Source organism: Alligator sinensis, unplaced genomic scaffold (assembly GCF_000455745.1).
Source record: "Alligator sinensis unplaced genomic scaffold, ASM45574v1 scaffold471_2, whole genome shotgun sequence".
Classification (NCBI taxonomy): Eukaryota; Metazoa; Chordata; order Crocodylia; family Alligatoridae; genus Alligator; species Alligator sinensis.
Window position 1 is genome coordinate 154203 of NW_005842143.1, and position 21438 is coordinate 175640.

The following is a 21438-nucleotide window of genomic DNA, read 5'->3' on the forward strand; positions in this document are numbered from 1 at the left end:
GTCAGCTTCTATTATATACTCAGTAATGCCAACTGTTGCAAAACCATGGTGAGACTCAGGCTTTCAAAGTCAAAATAACTGTGATTCATGATCTTTGGATCCAACCCTCAGATCTCTGGATTTTCCCAGCTGGTAAGTGGAGGGAAAGGGGTAGGGAGGGGGAGAGTAGGGCAGAGGTGGGGTGCCCACCGTGGACTGGGCCTCTGTGCCCTGCTGCCTTGCCCCAGGAGCTCAGCCGCACATCCAGTGTGCCTCCTGCCGCTGGGTGGGCAGGAGATGTGCCAGCGCACCCCACATCCCCTGCCCACCCAGCAGGCAGCAATGGCATCACACAGCTGAGCTCTTGGGGTGAGGCAACAGGGTGCAGAGCCTCAGCCCGCAGAGGGCAGTCCACCTCTGCCCCATGGGGAGGGGGGGCACATGCCCCCATGCCTCCCCCAGGGGTGTTCGCTGCTGTGGGAAGCAGTGTCCCTCCCCTGCACCTCTGGATGATCTGCCCCAGCACCGGGGCCCCATTCACCCCTGCCCCACTCCCTCCATCACCATGGGGGCCTCAATCTGCCCCACCCCTAGCCCTTCCCTCTACTTATCAGCTGGGTGCTGTCTGTGTGTCTATCAGTGTCTCTGTGTGTCTGTATTTTTGTCTATCTGCTCCTCGCTCCCAAGCCACAGCCCACCCAGCCCTGCTGCTGCTTCTCACTCTTGACCCACAGTACCTCGTATCCTGCCAGGGTGTGCGGGGACCCTCCCTCCCTGGGCTCCAAACCCCACACACACACCCACAGCCCCCAACACTTTCATAAATAACACCCCTTACACGCACACTTCAAAACTAGCATCTCATGATTTACGTGCCAATCTCTTGATTTTTTTAAGAGTTCGTCTCATGATTTTTGGCATGGTGGGGTTGGCAATACTGTATAATACAGTTTTGGTGGGAAAATGTTGCCAATGTGTGGTATGGTATTCTATACCTCAGGTAGGGTCAGCAGTATGGTTGCATGAGATTGGCAGCCTTCCTTCCTGAATGATTGGATGAGTGGCAGATTGACATGAGTGGTGTGACTGAGAGAGTTAAATAGGCTGAGAAGCTGCATCTACAGGCACACATGTGAGTTTGCGTGTGCGTTGGTGGGTGTCTGTGCATCTGTGGAGTGCAAGTTGTGTTGTGCTTGGTGCACCTGGGACTGGTCTGGTTTACTTGCTGTTGCTGTTGTTGAGAATTGTTGTAAGTTGTGTTGTATGTGGTTAAGTGAGATAAGCGTTGTCTGAAGTGCAGTCCCTAGCTGTGACCCTTCAAAATTTTGTTTCTTCCCCAACTTGTCTATATAGTCCTGTAATTGCCATCGTGTATAATTGTATTAATCACTTTTCATACGTACCTGTTGTTTTGGTATCTTCTCTGAGTTTGTTTAATATAGTCGAGCTGTTGAATGGTTCATGAGAGTCTGTGATTTTTCTTGGTGGGAGCTTATTAATATTTAGCTACCTGGAGCTGGGCTGAAGGCTAATGGTTAGCACTGGGACAGACCCCCACCGATCAAAGAGAGCATTTGCATAATTAGCCTAATTGAGTTCTCACTCTCAACAGAGGTTTTGGGGAATTCCCATCAGCAACCAGCCTGCAGCTAGGTGCTGCCTTTGGAAGTTAAGAGTGTGCGCGCTTCCTTTAAAAGGAACATGGCTGCAGGGAGCCCATGACAGGACCCTCTTTCTTCATGCCCCAGTTCCTCTATGCCACATCACTGATGAACTCTGACTCAACTGTGACTACACTGACAGCAGTGCGATGCCAAACATAAGCCTCAAATTATAGATCCCATGAGGCAAAAAAAAAAAATCAAAAGAGGCGAGTAGCCATGGGTGGAGGAGGAGGATTTATAATAACACAGCAAGGGGCTGCTCGGATTCACGTCAGCCAGCATTTGCTGTACTTCCCCATCTCAGCAGGGCTGTTTTTCATTGGCAAGTGTAGACACTTCCTGATAAGTTTGCGACATTGAACACTGTGTGGGTGCTGGAGGGAATACAGAAGTACAAGTAGAAGTGCACTGGCCGAGCTGCAGTGCAGAGGAAAGAGGGCCCAGAGTAAGGAAAAGCCACTCCAAGTTGTGGGGAGACCTGCCATCGCACTACCAGATACCCCACTGAAGGCTCCTGAGGAACCATGTCTCTGGCTGAGACGATCCAGCTATGGCATGACGGGGTACGCGCTGCCGATCAGAAGGACTGGAGAGCAGCGCTGGAGGCCTTCGCTTCAGTTCAGAACCCCTCCTCCAAACTCTGCTTTAACATTGGCTCCATCCATCTGATCCTGGGGAACTTGGCTGAGGCAGAGCAGGTGAGTAAGAGCATCTCGATTCCTCCTGCCCCTGCCTCTTTTACAGGCAAATCCGACTTAACGGCACACCCAGCCCTGCCAGATAGACTGAAGGGCCCACTGACAAGTGAGAGGACTGACAGAAGTAGACTGATGATGAAATGACTGACAGCCTGACTCGCAGGTCAGACACATCTGTGCCTGACAGGCTGAAGGGCACTCGGCACAAACCTGTCAGGTAGCTGGCAAGCTGGCTTGGCTGGGTGCAAGGGGAAGAACTCCTCTGTGCTGCAGCTCAGCCAGTGCTCAGCCAACCAGATGATGCCACATGGAGTATTTGCCAACCTGACAGTTCACACCAACAGGCAGCCACATAGTGACTAATGGTCTATTAGGGAGGATGGCCCAGCAATTGATAGACCTGTCCTGAGCAGGATGAAGAGACAGTTACAGCACAATAGGTCACATACTTCATTTAATTCTTGCTGCTCAGTGCTGGGCGGGGCAAGGGGGTGGGTATTTAATTTATGGGCTTCTGGCCAGGTGAAACACAAGAGCCAAAGCTGAAGGGTGGAGAGAGGAGGTACAATCCCTTTCCTTCTCTCCACGTTTCCCTTTCCATTTCATCCTTCATTTCATCCCTTCTCCTGAGATGCTGGTTTCATGCCTCCTACCAGTCAAAGGCGAGCACCGCACATGCCAGGTTCTGTTCCACTCTCCCCTCTACCGCAGCACTAGCCGCAGCTGCAGCTGCTGCCTTCTCCCCATCCCTATACTCCATATCCAGGTCTCCCTTTGCAACTTCTCTCTGGGGAATAGGTTTCATGTATGAATCATCTCCTATCCCCTGCAGGCATTTGCCAGGAGTATTAACTGCGACAAGCACTTGGCTGTGGCCTATTTCCAGAGAGGAACAGTATTTTACGAGAGAGAAAAGTAAGTATTGGAAACTCCCTAATGGAAGTGAGGTGGGTGGGTGTGTAAAAGTCAAACTCTGTTTCCCTGACTGGCAGAGAAGCCTTTTGACAAGTCAGTCATGCTGGAATGCTGCAGAGGTAACTGGAGCCAGAACACACCTAACAAGGTAAATACTATCTCATGCTTAGCAGTGGTCCCAACCTATGGATGAAGACTATTCTTGGGAGCCTCAAAAATTTCCCAGTGTGTGTTTAAAAGCAATGAGAGAATTAGCTAAATCCTATATAAGAAACCTTTACAAAAGGGAGTGTACACAGCACCTAATGTGATGGAGCACAACCAGAATATAAATGATACACAATAATATTAACACTGGTCACAGCTTTGGGTCTAAAGCAGATGCAGGTAACAGACTCAAAAGTCTTGAGACTGGCAAGCACAATTGGCCAATGAAGAGTCAGAACACAATTGCCTAGATCTGGACAGCCTCTTTTCTCCCAAGAATGATTCAGGATGAAGGGCTTGGGCTGTGGTAAAAGGCTATTGGCATGCCATTAGCTGGCCAAGTGACTCGGGATGAGAACAAGACTGCATTCTTGAAAGGCACCGGGCAGCCCAGCCAGCAAAAGGCCCTGCCCTTTTCTTGGTGGACCCTGACAGATTATTAACTTTGCTTTACAGCTATGATTCAGCAGTCGAAGACTTTAAAGAAGCACTGGCTCAACTGCGAGGGAACCTGCTGATAGACTATAAGATCCTGGGGCTGCAGTTCAGGCTGTTTGCTTGTGAGGTAAGGAGCATACGGGAAATGTGACACTGAAACAAGCAAGGCTATCCACAAAGCACAAGAAGTTAAGTGGTGGAGATATATTGCAATCCAATGCCACACAGCCAGTGGGTGTAACTCAGACATGAGGCCCCCATATAGGAAGAGAAAAAGGTGGGAGGTGATACATCAAATATAATGCAACACATATTTCTCCAGTTAAAAAGAAACTAGAGACTTTACTAATATGCTAAGGGCCTAAGGGCTATATTATTCCATTTAAGATCAAAGCAAAACCAAATATAACTTAACTGCAACATGCATTAATTTGCTATATATCATGTACTTTGTATTAAAAAAAAAAAACACAACAAACTTGGCCAAAATAACCCAAAGATATTGTTGCATTAGTCCTGCAACATTAGCCATTAGAATAAAATGTATATTTTTTCAGATTCATAAAACAAAATCTAGCCTTCTTGAGAATCCTGATAATGCATCCAGTACTGCACTGAAAGTTGCTTATACAGCTGAATAAACGTTCACCTGAGTTAACATTTCTACAGCTGAGTTAGTGTTTTTAGATAGAGTTAAAAACAGCTAACAGACAGTAGAACTACAGAAGAAAGGGTAGCTTGATTAGTGGAACATCGAGACTTAAAAAGGAGAAACAGGCAGAATCAAGACTATAGAAGGAATCAGGCAGTTTACAAGGAGCCATGAAGTCAGTTGGCTCCCTCATTGCTACTGCACCTGCCAGGCAGTTGGCTTTAAAATTTGGGTGGGCCAGGAATCAAGGAGTGGGTGCACCATTGCACCCTGACCTCATATATGAGCGACAAGCCAACATTCAGCCTTCAGAGCTTGCATGGAAGAAATTAGAGGCTGGTCCCTAGGACTAGTAACTTTAGAGCTAATTAATTAGCTGATGTTTCTTTGTACCCAAACCCAATAAGAAGGAAAGTGAGTTGATAGCAAGCGTGACAGATTGCATGTCCTCACGAAAAAGCAAGTGATTGATTTATGAGAGGAGGCAAGCAGAGACTAGGAATCTTTGGAACGGGAAGCTAGTCCTGCCTAGCTTCCCCTCACCCTGTATTAACAAACATCACCTCATTGCCTCCAGGTGGAGCTTTCTAGAAGATTTCTCTAGGAAAATAAGACTCAACAAAGCCCTTGGAGTATCTTCAAACAGCAGGTAGCACTGGCAGCACATGGGGCTCTCTCGGCTCTGAGTTCTCTACTGCTTTTAGGGACAGTAGCTTAAGGCACTCCTCATTAGAGGCTGGTTCACTTGAGAACCTCCATTCATTGAGCCTTTGTTTTTCTTAACAAATTTCCTTTTTGCAGGTGTTATACAACATAGCTCTGGTCTATGCCAAACTGGAGGACTGGAAAAAAGCAGAAGAGCACCTCATCTTGGCAACGAGCTTGAAGAGCGAGCCTCGACACAACAAGATTGATAAGGCTATGCAAGCCATTTTGGTAAAGAATAATTTCTCCGCGTGTTGATTCCTTCCTGGGCTGCCACTAAGGTGGCCATTAGTCCAGTTTTATAGAGGACAGTCCAGCTTTCTGGTCCTTTGTCCTCTATTGATATGAAACTGGACGCCTTTATGTCCTCTAGTTTTCACCACCCGGCCCCCTCCCCTCCCCTGAGCCACTGATACCACTGCGGCCACATACGGGAGCTCCCTGCTCGGCCTGCCCCCACCGCTGACACCACTGTGGCTGCCTGTGGGAGCTCCTCGCTCACTGCCACTACCGCCTGCGGGAGCTTGCTACCCCCCCCCCCAGCCTCGGGAGGCATGCAACGTTCATGGTGGTGGGGACAGTTGCACTAAATGCAACTCTCCTCTATCCTTGAGGTACCTCGATGGCCATCTTAGCTGCCGCTGAAAAAGCCAGGGGCTTATAGGGATAAAAGAGACTGAAGTCTATAAAGAAGGGGAACTATCCTGTATCAGAAACTTTACAAAAACAGCCAAGAGCTGTGGATTGATTTATGAACATGGGTTTTGCAGCATATGGGGAAAATGTGAATGAAGGGTTTTTGGGAGGCCTAGGACTGAAGCTGTGTAGCACACGGGCCAAATTCACCCAGAGGGAGCTACATGCAGAGCTAGAAGGTGGGCAATGCTGGAACTGTCTGTGCTTTCAACATGTCCCTATGATTTCTGTATGCTACAGAAGCAAAATTTATTTGAGCCAGTGGTGATCCCCCTGGGGAAGCTGTTTAGGCCAAATGAGAAGCAAGTGGCTCAGCTGGAGAAGAAAGATTACCTGGGGAAAGCTACGGTAGGAAAAAGTTCACATACTGCTTTCAAGCCAAATATGAGAGGAGGACAATGGGGTGGTCTCTGCCCAGGAAATCATCACCGTTATTCATTTTGCATTGAGTGCTGAGAGCATGAGCAGAATACAGTGGCAGACGCTTTTTGCCCCAAGAAGCTGAGGCAGATGTTGAGGGAGGAAACTGAGAGGTAAAACTCTGTGGCCAAATTTAGAAGCTGCATGCACCTGTTTGCAGGATGATTCCCCCTCCTACCCCTGATTCTCTCAGCCCTTAGCTGGACACAAGGAAATAGTCATTTAGCATTTCGCTGGAACTGATCCACCACAGCTGATTCAGAAATGCTTCTGGAGGCACGTGCCAGTCAAATATGATGCATGCTTTTGGTTTGAGAATTTCCAAGTTTTCTTGATCAAATGCCCCTAAACAAACTCCACAAAGGCCATGCCACAGCTGAACTGGGACAGGGGTCAATATGTTAATAATAAAAGAAGCATTTTCTTTTACTTGGTGAAAGCCAAATATTATGGTTCATGAGACACAGAGAAAAATGGAAACAGAAAAACAAAGCAGCAGTGGCAGACGTGCAGAGTGGATCAGACAGGCATCACCCCAGCAGATCAAATATTCCAAGGGGCGGTCAGCAACATGGAGAGAGACTTTTTAAAGGCTGGGATTTTCAAAAAAGCCTAAGGGCTATTGAGGTGCTCCAATAACACTGAAAGGGATTTAGAAATGTAATTCCTTTGAGCATCAGAAATTAATGATATAAATTAATGTTAACTTGTCAGGATCCCCTTGAAGGTGTTAACGGTGAGAGCTGAAAGCCGATTTCAGTTCTGGGATGGGTTTAGGTACCCTACTGAACTAGAGTATGGTTGGCAAAGCATTTAGCCTGAAGTCACAGCAGTTCCTAGCACCTGGATGTTCCTCGGTGCTAGGAACACTTGAGCAACATACTGCCTGCAAAGACAAGAATGTATTGAAACGCAGGCAGGTAGCTAGGAGTTTCCAAATCTATGGAGTCTTGGACATGACTTGCTTGGATCAGAGCAAGCAGCAAGCAAGAGAATGATATTAGTAGGAATTAGCAGGATATGAGCAGGAATTAAAGCTGAGGAAAAGCCAATAATAACCACGTAACTAACTAAATGTCCTTCTTTGGCTCCAGGTTGTGGCATCTGTGGTTGACAAGGATAATTTTTCAGGGTTTGCGCCACTTCAGCCACAGGTGAGTAAATATTGGCTGGAAACATGGTAGCCCGTTCAGCACTATAGTGAGTAAGGGAAGAGATATGGGCATGGATGGCTTTCAGTAAAACTTACTGAAATTCTCATACGATTAGTGTAATTCTCTTTTTATTTTATTTTTTCCTCTCTCTCTTCTACTAGTCACAGTTTTCTGACTCTGAGACTTTTGTCATTTGCTCTTATTGAGAAATTAAGATCTATTCTGGTCCTTAAGCCACCCAAAAGGCTTTCATTACAGCTCCTCAAGAGGCTGTCAAGGAAGTGTGGTAATCATGGGGTCATGTTATCTTCCTGGTGTGTGCCAAAATTAACCCCATAGTAAGTATAAGCAGGCAATTCACAGAATGGTAAGAAGTTGCTAAGACACCACCTTAGGAGTGAATACTGGGGCCCAGTTTAATATTGCTAGCCTCTTGGAGCTTTGAAATCACCTCAGTTGAAAAAATAATTAGTGGGAGAAAAAAAAAACTGGTTGGAGAAGGGCTTCAGAAACGTTGAAGGCCTGAGGGATTCCTCTGTGGAGGGTGTGAACCAAGTAGGTTTATGTAGGATTTGGTTTGTTTGCTTGCAGGCCTTAGATCCTCCACCCCGACCAAAGACACCAGAAATCCTCAGGTAAGCAACATGAAAACCAGGAGATAAAAAACAACATGTAAAGACATAGAGACTAGCTTAAGCCCAGCACTGCAACAAACAGGCTAGCAGTAGGGCTAGAGAAATGCCATAAGCAGCAGATATGTGAGCTAAAGGCTCTGGTTTTAAATTACAATCACAAGGCACAGACAGAAGTTACACTTTTCACCTGATCTGGCCCCTGAAAGCACTCTACAACCATGACCAAACACAAGTGCACAACTGTAGGGCTCTTTAAAAGGGCCCAATCCTACAAAAATCATTGCATGAGGATTCAGATGAAGGTGCTCCAAAATGGAGTGGCTTCAGTAACTTGTGTCTACACTGCTTCCCAGACCCAGTGCTCTTTTCAGAATGGGAGGGGGGAAAAGGGAGCAGAGGGAGTTCGGTCTAGGGTTTTCTCAGCCAGTGCTGGAGCAGGTAGATTGGAGCCTCCCTGAAGCTCCCAGAATGAGCTCCCTCCTCTCTGTTTCCCCCCCCTCCCATTCTGAAAACAGCACTGGGGCTAGGAGAGGGGAAGGGCGCTACTAGGGAACAGTAGCTGCAGGCTCACAGTCAGAGAAATCGAGAGTGCATTTGAGGGGAGGAGGGTGATTTGGGCCAGGCCACGATGCCCAAACTGGATCTCAGTAAAATAGACAGCTGCTCTGTGGATTCCATCTTAAGGATCCAGTGGCTTCCTAAACCAAGAGAATGACAATCTTGTGACTTAGTGTTACTACCCAAATGTGAAGCGATGGCTTTAACAGGGAATCAGGACTGCTGAGTTCTTCCCATCCCTGCCACTGATTAGCTATACAGACCTCAAGTAAGTCAATATTCCCCCTCTTTACATCCATCTGTAAAACGGTTATAATGCTGTTTCTTCTGTGGGAGACTGGAAAGCACTGGTGCATGCAAGAGTTGCACAGGGTTGGTTTGGTAGATATGGAAAACAGTATTAATGTTTGCTGTCCCTCTCCCAAGTATCAGGTCTGCGCTGTTACAGCCCCCACCCTCAGTTCAAGCTACATTTAGATTTTGATCTACCCTAGAATGGCCTTGGTTGTATTCAAAATGGTATTAACAGGAATAAGAACAGCAGACTTGCATAGATCTAAAATCCATATTCCTGCCTTGTGTGAACATATCTATAAGCTGCAGGCTGAAGGAATGACAGAAGGATTTGAGGAGAGCATGTACTTGCATGCAGGGAGTCCCCTAGGAGCAAATTGAGTCACTTGGGTTATAGACCAGAGTTGCATTTATTGTGGGAAAATACATTTTCTCCTGGGACAAATTGTGATTAAATAGACATTCATTTCCAGTGTCTCAAGATGGACCCTGTCTAAACAGACGTCCCAGAATTGCATAATTGGATCAATGGCAGAAAAGTGACATTGCGTTCAGATGCTAGCTAAACCCCAGTTGGAAGGGTGATGTGTGTACACACAATCCCTTGACTTTTCTGTTCCAGGACAAGCAGAGACACAACTGATCTCAGGACAAATGCAACATGTTTCATACCCATACAGAAGCACAGACTCCACATTTTTGTTTGTCTGTTAGCAACTTCCATGCCTCAGTAATAGCAACTCTACACAGTTCTGCAGCCTAACACCTGAGGGGGCCGACCCAACACATCATTCCCTAGCTAAAGCACCATGGAAAAGGGGCATAGTAATGAGTCCATATTTATTTCCCTCACTGACTTCAGCTCACACATGCTCCCTTTGCAAGTCACACACAGTGTTTCACTGCTTCCACCATACTTCAGTTGAATTTCTGTCCAGTCTTGCTTTCGGGACACAGCATCTTGTAATGGACAGGGCACTGAACTGGGAGTCTGGAGTCCTGGCTTCTCTTCTCAGCCCTGCCACTACTCCTGCTTAGATGATTTTGGACAAATCACTTTATCCCTGTGCTTTGGTTTCCCTACCTGTAAAAGGGAGGCGAGGTTACGTCTCACTTACCCTTCTTTGTAGTCTGTGGCTGAAGAGTGCTAATTATGCACAGGGATGATGCACGAGGCAGATGCTTAATTGATGAGGGGTGCATCCCAACAAGCTCCAGCTCAGTCTCTTCCCATTGAGTCCACAAGGGTGAGCAGAGAGGGGTTGATTAAGGTATTGTTTTTACCCAGTGAGAGTAAGGGCAGGGGAAGGGACCAGGAAAGTGAGACCCCCAAGAATTGCACTTTGCTATGATGGAAAGGGGATGGGCTTTCACCCCAGCTCTAAGTGACTGAGCCATCACTTCCCCATGCAGGGCTTTGGAAGGAGAACCTCACAGAGTCCTGTTCGAGTTCACGCCCGAGACTTCTGAGGAACTGGCAGTCCTTCCAGGGAACATCGTCTTTGTCCTGAACAGGGGAATTGACAACTGGGCCACTGTTATGTTCAACGGGAAGGTACTTGCAGAGTATCCAACACAAGGGACCTACAAGGCCAATGGTAGCGTTTATGAGGGCCTGGGCAGTCTGGCTTGTTGGGTTGCTTCATGTTTTGTTCTGTTCTGGCTGAAGCACTGGAGTTGACCCACATCACCAAGATCTTGTTACCAACACAGCTGGGCTGAGGAGTGCTGTGAATGCAGATGTTTCTGAGGGTGCCTTAGGTCAGTAGGGGAGTTCTTTAAACAACACCCCCTGTCATTCTGTTACTTTCCATCAGCCAGCATCTGAGCCCCACATGTATTCACCCCGGAGTCATGTCAGTGCACACGACCTTCCTAACTCATCAGTCTGATCAGAGAGGAGCATACACCATGCAGGGGTGCCTCCCTGTGCTTAGCTTTGGGTCAAGGAACAAGGAAACATTCCTCCCCTGCTGAGACAACATAACCAGAGCCTGGGAGGCTGTTCAGACACCAGCTTGAATTGAAAGAGGCCTCAAGGCTCAAGAGAAACTTTTAAAACTCTGCAGCAACTGCCCTGCAGGGCTATGGGGTCGTGCCCAGAGTAAGGGCAGGGGTTGGACCAAGTAGACCTGCTCTTCTCTGGCACAGCTGTCACCACATTGTGACATGAATGTATAAACACGCCCCAGTTTCTCTGTTTTTCCTCCTCCCAGAAAGGGATCGTTCCATACAACTACCTTGAGGCGGTGGAGTTACAGAACAGACCTCACCAGTGGGTAAGACAGTCTGGCAAACTAGCAGTGCTGCAGAGGGGGGGGAATCACGGAAGGGGAATGGCAACTCTCCAGCAGGAAGCCATTTTACTCCAGAGGACTAGTGCAGCTGCAAGCAGGGGACTAGGATACCTGCAAGCAGCATCTCTCAGCAGTAATTGGATACTTTGCTCCTACCCCACTAAAGCAGCAGCTGCATCTCTTGTGCTAACAGGGAAGCTCCCATTGAGAGCAGAGGAGTCCCAGCTACCTGGAGCTCCCCCTACTAAGTGTCCTCTGACCAGTCATGGTAACACTAACTACTTTTGCATCCCACACAGGAGGAAAAATCCCCAGAGCTCGACATCCCTGACCCACCCAGTTTCAATGCTCCAGAAAAACCCAGACAGGCAGCACCAGGTCAGTAACCACGGACCCTTGGGAAGTACCCAGGGAGCAATGGCTTGTGGGCAGATCTTTCAGGGCCAGGCACTCTGGCTCTATCACCCACCTCACAGTGTGTCCTTCCACTCCCAGGCATCCCCTGCTCTGCTGTGTCTGCCCCAGCCAGCTGCAGCCATTGCTGCTGCAGCCAGGGACACAGCCTGTCCCTCACTCGGTTGCAGTATTGTATGAGGCTGAGAATGGGACACAAGCAGGGGTGGGACTTGCAAGTGACTTAAGGCAAGTCCCTTTGAGGTTGAAAGTCATGTGTGCTCCTAAGTGCCTTTGGGTCTGTCTGTTTGGATGCTGTCCAGGTGGTCAGACTCACCCCAAAAGGCTTGCTGAGCATCAGGGCATGAGGTTGAGCCCCTTTGCAGCTGCACCTCCCTGCAGCATGCACATGACTCACCTGGGTGCTGCAGGCTCAGGGTACAGGGCACCCCCATTCTACAGATGGACAAATGGAGGCACAAAGTAGAGACTTTGCCAAAGCAAGGGAGCTCGGAGAACCCAGTTTGCTCAGTCCTCAGGACAGGGAATTCAGCAAAAGAACAAACAGTACTGCTACCTGGGGTTGCACTTGTTCTTTCGTTTGTTGTAGCACTTAGGATGGAGCTGTTTGCAGTGGGGTATTTTTCTGCTAAGCAAAGGGATGACTTTCCTCTATGTCCTGGTGATCTCCAGTGCCACACTGATTTAACAGGCTTGGCCTGAAAGGAGGAGTGGCTAGTGACCTCTGTGAAGGTGTGGAAGTGCTTTGGGTTCTAGGCACAAGGAAGGACACTGTCCTCTGGTTCAAGAGTAAATTGGAGCTATTTGCCACAAGAACATAAAAGCAGGACACCTTCAGTGGCAGACTGGACAACTGTTGCAACAGGGTACGCCTTGTGCTACCTCACAGTGTTTAAGCCAGGAAAGATTTAGACAAGTGTACAAGATCCAAAATAATTGGTGGGGAGCGAGTGGCCTCAATTCCCAGATTTGAAACCTTTGTTAAAGTCCAAAATCCAGACTTTTCTAGGGGACCCACACTACAGAGACTTTTCTGTTAGCCAACAGAAACTGCCTAACAGAGACAGCTGTTCTTAGCATCCTGGTGTTACTTTAGATTAATACCTGTGGTTAAATGCTCAGCACCACAAGGAAGACACGCACTGGACACTGCAGAGGGAATGTTTTTGCATAGACTTACCTGAGCTCTTTAATCTTTTAACCCTGCTCATATTCATAGGGTAGTTTTAGTTTCTCCCGGTAACTCCTGGTATGTAGAATAACCTTAGAGAACTGAAAATTTTAACATGTACAGGAAACATGTACATGCAAGTTAAGTGTACACAGTCTCTAGCCAAAACATGGAAAAGCATGGATATTGAAAGCCAAGTCCCCATAAAACATTGATGCACACAATAGTCACTAAAGCCCTTAGTCTGAATTGAATTTTAAGTTTTGTGCTGGTGAATATGCTGGGTCGACAACCCTGAAGAGTGAAATGCTTCATAACCCCAGGACAGGGAGGGAACAGACATCTGCAGAACAACTGTAGCATTTAGTGTCCGTCAGGATCCAGAAGACAACTTCTAGGGTGCTACTTTTTGGCCTTTGCTGAGGCTATCAATATGTCAGGGTGGTGGCAATAGCCAATTGCAATCTTGCTCTGCCAAACAAAGCTTTCTTTAAAACAGGCTGGTTTCAGGCAGAAACCAACTGGCATGTTTGGAACAGAACATTCACTTTCTCAATAAAGTCTGTTGCCCCAAACAAAGCCACATTAAGGTGAAAGGAAACAGAAGGACGTGGCTGAATTTTCATTAAACAGACTTGTTTATTTAAAATGAAAATGTGGTTGTTGTTGGGTTTTTTCCCTAGCAAATTTCAGCCTTTTTTGAAAACTTGAAAAATGCCCTTCCATTTTTTTTCTAAAATGTTTTCCACAGAGAAATACTTCTCAATCCCCTACCAGTCCTAAACAGTGAATCACCCTGCAAGCTTAGCCGATCAATTATAAAATTTAACCCGTCTTTGAGTCGTAAGTCTCAGGAAATCTTCAGCTCCAGAAGCACTTTTATTGCACCAAAATCCTTAGAACAAAGTGAAGAGCAAGCACTGTGGCACTTCTGTGGGACATTTCACTGAGAATGTCAAAGCTTTCATGGACCTTGGGAGCAGATCCTTCTCGGGGCAATCTGTGTCAGCTCCACTGAAGTCAACCCTCTGTAAATTTAGTCTTATAATATCTCCATGAAACAGGGTTATCTGCAGTCTGGAGAGAGGGGGGAAATGGAGGCACAGAGAGGATAATGGTAATTTAAACTAAACAAGTTACTGGGCTTTGTTGTTGTTTGATGTAATGCAGGAAGGAGCCGCAGCAGGTCAGAGCATGTATTTCCATATGCAAAAGGACAAGAGTTATCTAATTGGAGTCCAGTCACTTACCAGTTTACTTTGCCTTCCCGTTCTATTCAGATCATGTTCCTGTTACTTCTGACAAACAGCGGATGAAAGAGCCAAAGGTAACAAATCCTGCATTGTGGTGAATCTGTGGACTCAAGTCCTTCAGCAGTGGATATACTGTGTCCATGATATGGGTGTGCATTTGTTGTACATCAGGGTGATCATTTGGGCACCTCCAATCACTGTAGCACTAGCAACTTTTTAAAGCTGCTTGACTTTTTCAAAGAAGTTATAGGCTAAGAGCCTTTCTGAAATGTTTGATAAGACTCAGGGCACCTAAATGTCATGTGAAGACTGCCAGATTCCTTGATCTTTTTACACTTGTAGTAAGAATCAGTTATTGATATCCTTTATCTCCTTCCCTGTCCAAGCAGGACAGGCTTATGTTTACCTCACCCCATTTGCCTGAAATAACCCCAAACCTGCTTAAGGATTCATCAAATAAGGAGTTTGTCACTATGGCTCACACACCTGGGTTTCTAAGAACTGACAGTGTTGGGTGTTTAGACTTTCTTGTAGTAGCGGAATACCAGTCTGCTGGGAAAAGGATAAAGCCACCTGTTGTACTTGTGCACATATTATTGGTCTTCCTGATAACAGATGCTAACAGGCTTTTGGTTACCAACAACTTAGCTCAGACTTGAAACAGTGTCCTAGAGATGGTTTCATATTTTATTGCCAGGTACAGCTCACGCAGGCCCCATTCTTCTCCTCCTAATGCATCTTTCCATATCTGCAGTCAGTCAAATGTAAATGCTGATGTACAGATTGCCAATTCAGATCCATTTCACTGCCTGCAGGTGGGAGACTCAGCTGTCCCAAGCCCATACATTCTCAAGGTGCACTACAAGTACACAGTAGCAATGGAAGCCACGCCTCAACTCTCCTACAGCGAGATTTTGGACATGGTCTGCAAGAAGCTGGAGCTCTTGACGCAGCACACAACACTGAGGTGAGCCGCTGTCCGGCATCAGCATCATCCTTTTTCCAGGGGCTTCAGTTCAGGACTAATTTTTCCCTGTGCCCAGGTACCGGCCTGCAGGTAGTGGTGAGCTCATGGTTCTGAGTGAGGAGGGCATGAAGACAGCCTGGAGCCATGCTAAAGACCACTGTCTGACACTGTGGTGCGGCAGCACAGAGGTCAGTAACAGCTGGTTAAAATGCTTACCAACTGCAGCCAGGATCTGTAGGTTGCTCTCAGCAGAAACACTTGCTGGTGGAGCTTGAGATGGGTGTAATATCTGTATGAGTTTTGGACAAAAGTATAACTGGGCAGTTCCTTGCCCTGGGTGGTTGTGGTACATGGAACAGCAGTGCAGCAGCTGCTATTTTCGCACCCCTCTCGCCCTCCCCAAGTCAGCACCCACAGCTGGTGCCCTGGTCACTTCTCCCCCATTATGTTACTGATCTCAGACCTGAAGGTTTGAAAGGGAAGATCTGAAAAATCCAGGTGTGTCAGAATTGTAAGGAGCAGTACCAGCATGTGAATATGAGGGAGCTTACATCAAATAACTTGTGCACTGATGGACCCAGAAGCAGGTGTGCCCCCCACCCTCCTCCCTGCATTCCTTTTGTCTGGCCATTCAACACACAAGTTGCAGCAACCCGAATCTTGGAATTAATGGGACAAATTCAGAGAATCTGTGAATAGGGGATGGTTATGTAGAAGCAGGTAAGACTAAATTTAAGGAAGCTGAGGAACATGTACTGAGCTATGGAATACGGCAGTGTGAGATAAATTACAGCAACTTGCAATTCTTTCAAATCTGGCCCCAAGTTAATTATTAGGACTGGGCTCTTGTACAATGAGCAGATGTTTGCCAACACCAGCCCTATTGTTATCAGGAGCTAGAAGACGGGACCAGAGGAGCCATCAGTAAAGCAGTCCCCCTTTCGCCAAGCCCTGCTTGGCCTGTGTGATTTCCCTCTTGCACACTGTAGTGTCCCATCCTATGCTGCTCACACACGAGGATTCAGAGGGCCTCTGACTCCACTCCACACTGTGCTACAGTCTCTCTCAAGGGATGAACAATACGTTAGGTTGACAGATGTTGTGTGAAAGCCTGGGAACAAAAAGCTCCTGGGGGGTGGGGAGGAAGAGATCACAAGCTACGTTGTGGGAAGGTTGCAGACAGGGGGAACCTTATGTGAAAGCTCCCAGGAGACCCACTCCCAGCAGTGACTTGAGGGAAAAAAAAAGTTTGTTTTAAATGTGTGTGTATATAAAAATCTCTTTAAAAATACCTTTATATTTATGGTATAAAGAGAAATCACTAGCAATATTATGTGCCTTCCCCTACAAAGGGCTGTGGCTTTAAAGCCCCTATGGGAGCCCCAGAATGGGGGAGCAGCTGCCCTTGCCCATCACCCCAAGAATCCCAAGCCAAAGAACTTACTTTCTTGCACCTCTGTAAGGTACCGTATGTTTGATATCCCATGCAAATCCAATCCTCTTAAAGAGTCAATGAATAGAAGTAACATTTTTGCACACCTGCTCTCACATACAATGCACCTTTCATTTACCTATACAGCTTTTTCTTTTCCTACACTAGAACTCAACCAGGGAAGACCCAGCTCTGACAAATGCAAAAACAGAGAGGGGGCACCTCCGACACTGCAGGAAGTTGAACAATTCTCACAAGTGCAGTAGCAGCCGTAAAGAGATATTCAGACCCTTGAGAACATGCACTGAAAAGCCTAAATAGGACAAGTTAAGAACAGTGACAGAAACAATGCAGGTGGACAGGTTTCTCTACAAACACTTGTTACATCAGTGGGGTTGTGGGGAGGAAGCTATTTATACTTAGTCACTCAAAGTGGCTCCCTTGGGCAGGCAGGCTGTGCTTCTTATATAAGGAAGGGCTCTTTGCAGGGATCATAGCTCTATTCTTCCTCATGCCCTGTAGATAAACCTCACAATTGAGAGATGGCTGGCGAACACTAGGAGCTCTCACTTTGCTGTTTTTTACTGATGAGAAGTGACACTTTCAAGCCATGGGCGTTTCTCTCAGCCAGTGTTCCTGCAGCAGGAGCCTAAGCACGAGTTTATGGCTTCTGAATTAAAGTAAACCTGAGTGGAAGGCAAAAATCCCACTTTCAATACTGTGCACTTTTCCTTAACGCCTCTGATGCAAGGCTCCCAACTCATCTGGATGCATATGAGCCCCACCCCCATCTTTGACATCACTTAGCTATTGCATCTGTCACTGACATGCCACTTGTCTTAAGACTAGAAGCAGCCACTGCTTTATGGTGTGCAGCAAAGCGGCATCTAAATTAAATTGCTGAGCTGAAACTTTGGGTAAATAGAAAAGGGTTGTCAACTCAATGGTCACAAAAAGCCTCAGATTTTAATAATGCATTGCATCCCCCCAAGATGAAACTTGGAGAAAAAAAAAAGGAGTGCTTCTGGCCACAGGGAGGACCAGGTTCACCACTGACAGAGGAATAAGCACTACAGCTTGCAGCTTCCTTTGCATTTCTGGAAGAGCTTTTCACTGAGTCCGACAGGGCTCGTAGCAAACTGTTTTAGATTTGGAGTCAAGGACATGGCCAGGTTCAAAAGTAACCTAAACACTGACTTTCCTCCATAGTGACTCCTGGTATCATGCTCACAGTCAGTTTTCAGAAGCAGTCATTTTGGGAACTTGAAAATGTACTGTATTTTAAAAATGGTCCCACAGCTAACTGGACAGCAGTACTGGATACATGCATTAAGAAAACAACAAGTTTGTTCCAATCAGTTTTAAAAACTCTCACTACCCCCTTCTTACACAAGTGCAGGCTTAGCTCATTTAGCAAGACGCATGAAAAGATGAGTCCATTGCCCAAGAACTATGTAGTGGGGAAAGTCTGAATGGACTATAACATATTGGCCTGAATGGTTCCTTCACTTTGACTCGAGTAAATTTACAGTCAGACAGACTTGATCATTCCCCCAAGGTGTGCAAGATTCAGTTGCCTACTTTCTTAAAGAGTTACCAAAGAATAAAAAGTGAAAGGGATCTTAAAAAAAGACTATTTTCTCTACTAGGGAGATCAAGATTTTCCAGGAGATGGCAAAACAGAGGAAGATACCCAGAAAGCAACATCAGAAGAGGAATTAGCAAACAGAGTAGTAGCGCAATACAGTTATGAAGCCACCCAGCCAGAGGACCTAGAATTCCAGGCAGGAGATGTGATACTCATCCTATCCAAAGGTAACTATATTCTTCTGGCATTGACATGCAATACTCCTTGTAAGAGCACTGGCCAGATTTCAGGGTACCTGCAGGAGCTTCCACTGACTTTGACAGGAACTTCCAAACTACGTTAAAAATTAATTTGGTTGGTTGATGCTCACCAGTAGCTCTTCAGCACATCAACTCTACTAGAAATCATTAGTCCCTTTTTTCAGTTTCTTGCATCTTCTTCATGCATATTGTGCTTGGAACCTACTGAGCCATAGGTTGGATCAAGCAAATTAACCAGAGAGAAAAACGTCTGCCGTTTCCAGCTGTTCCAGCCCACCTGCTCGGCAACAGGTTTCTCATTTTTCAGTTCCTTCCCCACCTCTTCTTCCTCCCCCAGCAACACCCTACACCTACTGCAACATTTTACCATTTTCAGAAAAACCAAATTAACTAAAGGAGGCTTGTAGAGCCTGTTGGGTGTGATCTTAGCTCAACAAGTGGTAGTCCTGTGCTAAGATGGTCAAGGGAGGGACACCTCACTTCCCACCCTTAAGAGACCTGCGTTTGTATTTGAAACCTGCAGAATGAGTTCCCAGGACTCCAAAGGTATCCATTGTTTTCATAGACACAAACCTATTATAGTAAAAGCAGCTTCTGCTCCACTGACTGTTTGCTTTATGAAGCTGGCAGGATTTTAAACTCATCAGCTGATCCACTGAGCAGCAGGTGAAGGAGTGCCAAGTCTACACCAGCAAACCTCTCAAAAGTTCCCCCCTTATTCCCAGATTGTTTTGGTCCATTCTTCCCCTGCAGAAGTTCTGTCCACACACAATAGGAGTGTTACTATATTTCCCTTTCCAATCCACTTCCAGGCAGCCATTTCTATAATCTATTAGTTATAGACGTATATAAATTTTACATTGCTCCCAAGATTAAATGACTTTGCTGCAAACTTTAATCGACGTATCAATGTATTGATCACTTCTTCCTTTGCGGAGGCCGGGGGGAGGGGGGAGACACGACAATGACGACAGCTTCGAATGTCCAATTTGAATCTCTGCCACCATCACGGTCTCAGAAAAAATGAAGTTATTTATTTTCCAAGTCCTTCTCCCTAAATCAGTTTCTTTTCTTCACTGAACCATTCTCTCTCTCTTAAGGTAAACTTCTGTATTAAACTTAGATCTTGCTGGTATTTTGAAAGATCAGGTACACATCCTCATATACGCCTGGTATTTCAGACATTTCAAACATTATTATATGTGAGGATGCGTATTAGACCTTGCTGGTATTTTGGTTCTGATCCCTCAAGTCAGTGCCTGCCATACAACCGCAAGGCCAAGGCTGTTGCAGTTGTGAGCAGAGGATGCTGGTGAGCACAAACAATGTTAAGAGGCAGAGTCCTCTGCACCGGAGCTGCTATGTCTACTTCATTACTCTCAAGGGCTTTGAGCAAAAAAGGGGAGGAGGCAGAGAACTTGTTGAAAGAAAAGGATTTAAAGGCACTCCTCAGAATACAAATAAGATTTACCTATATGCTGCCCTTAGATCCGACTCCTGCTACAAGGTGGAAATAAACTGGTGGCCATATGGAAGGGATCTCATTAATATAGGGTTTTGCTCCTTCTATGCTGCCTCCCTGCCCAGCTCTCTTTTTGCCCTTGTTTTTATTTATTTATTTTTAATACCTCATTAATCATCAGCCCCTTTTTATTTTAGCCATATCTTTGCCAGCCTTTCAGCATATCTACTTACCCAGTAAAGGTTATCTCAGGAACTGTTTGCAGTAGTTTGTGTTGGGTTTTTTTTAACTTACACAGAGTGACAAGTGTAATTTTTATCTTCTAGTGAATGAAGACTGGTTAGAAGGCCAGTGCAATGGGAAGGTTGGTATTTTCCCATCAGCTTTTGTTCAGAAGTGTGATGATAAAAAAGACACTGAAATTAATTCGGTAGAACCCTGAAGAGCCCAGGACATGCAAGGAAGCCTAAGAGTTTCTAAAGTTGCACACAAGAAGTCTCATCTCATTATCCGCTGCATTTAAAAACAGACCTAAGTATAATTCTGGTGTGTAAAAAAGGCTGTACTTTTCTTTGTTTCACACTTCTCTGTTGTATCAGCTCTTATTTAAAACAGGTACCAGGTCACTGGAAATATGGTTATGAACTATCTTCCCAATGATAAGACCAGACATTTAATCCTGCATAAAAAGAGCTACATATCTCAAATGGCCTAGTAGCAAGAGCCCTCTCTCCATGGCTAAGTACAGAAAGTCAAAAAGCCCGAGGCTGAATTGATTTAGTCTTTGCAAGTTAGTCTGAGATGCATAGATTAAATTGAAACAGAAGTGAACAGACATTTATTTACCTTTGATTCAGGAAATGCAGCCACATGCCTGCAGTGGCTCCAGCTAGAAGCTGGGGGTGCTAGAACATGGATCTCTCACATGTAGCTAGTATGGGCTACATATTCACTTCCTCTTCCTGCTGTCCCTGAGGTCTCTGGGATTTGTAGTACAAAAATCACAACAGCAAGACTCTGCAGGGTTGCTTATCATTTCTTCTTCCTGCTTCCAGGTGCCTCTGGGATTTGTAGTCCACAGCCAGCAGTAAGTTTGAGCAGGGAAGGTTGTTTAACCCCCTCCCCCTCCTCTCCCTGGCCCCAGTCCCCAGCTGGAGTTTGCCTGGAGGGGGCAGTTTCTTCTCCTCCTCTCCCACTCTCCCCCTGCCAGACAGGGCTGCATCCCCAGCCAGGCTTGCCCCGCCTACCCCCTTGTCAGCCACCCTCACTGTTCCAGCCAGGGAGCAGAGGGGCACAGCCAGTCCTGCTCTCTGGAGCAGACCACACAGCCCAACCCAGGGCTGCAAAATATGATGGGATGCTGGGGGGCCTCTGATTTAACTTGAACCAGGAAGGGGTCTGAGACAGAAGTTTCATAAACTGGTTTGACCCAAATCAGTTGAATCTGATACTACATTCAACCAGGTGGATCTTAAACCAGCTTTAGCCATTTTGAAACTGGTTTATGTGCACTGAGCTTCTGTTGTGTTGCAGGTTTAAACCAGTTTCTGATCACTTAAACTGGTTTATGTGCAACTTC

The 21438-nt window shown here is 46.3% G+C and overlaps 1 protein-coding gene across 3 annotated transcripts; it reads left to right on the plus strand.

The window, feature by feature from the left end:
* The first annotated feature begins 1994 nt into the window (after positions 1–1994).
* NCF2 (neutrophil cytosolic factor 2) lies at positions 1995–20925 on the plus strand. Of its 3 annotated transcripts, XM_006025373.3 has the most exons (15): positions 1996–2341; positions 3174–3256; positions 3920–4028; positions 5355–5489; positions 6195–6302; positions 7469–7528; positions 8120–8163; positions 10429–10570; positions 11232–11294; positions 11612–11690; positions 14178–14224; positions 14966–15117; positions 15194–15305; positions 18199–18364; positions 20186–20925. In XM_006025373.3, exons 1-15 carry the CDS (start codon positions 2168–2170, stop codon positions 20299–20301), a joined length of 1590 nt encoding a protein of 529 aa, XP_006025435.1. In that variant the 5' UTR covers positions 1996–2167; the 3' UTR covers positions 20302–20925. The 3 variants fall into 3 exon arrangements, with proteins under 3 accessions (XP_014376204.1, XP_025061942.1, XP_006025435.1); XM_014520718.2 differs by lacking the exon at positions 11232–11294 and having other exon boundaries at positions 1995–2341; XM_025206157.1 differs by lacking the exon at positions 6195–6302 and having other exon boundaries at positions 1995–2341.
* The last annotated feature ends 513 nt before the right edge of the window (positions 20926–21438 follow it).

Bases quoted from the DNA above. Each gene is read 5' to 3' on its own strand.
- NCF2 (XM_006025373.3), top strand. From the start codon at position 2,168: ATGTCTCTGGCTGAGACGATCCAGCTATGGCATGACGGGGTACGCGCT. The intron at 6,303-7,468 runs GTAGGAAAAAGT...CTTTGGCTCCAG, and splicing joins ATTACCTGGGGAAAGCTACG to GTTGTGGCATCTGTGGTTGA. The intron at 18,365-20,185 runs GTAACTATATTC...TTTATCTTCTAG, and splicing joins GATACTCATCCTATCCAAAG to TGAATGAAGACTGGTTAGAA.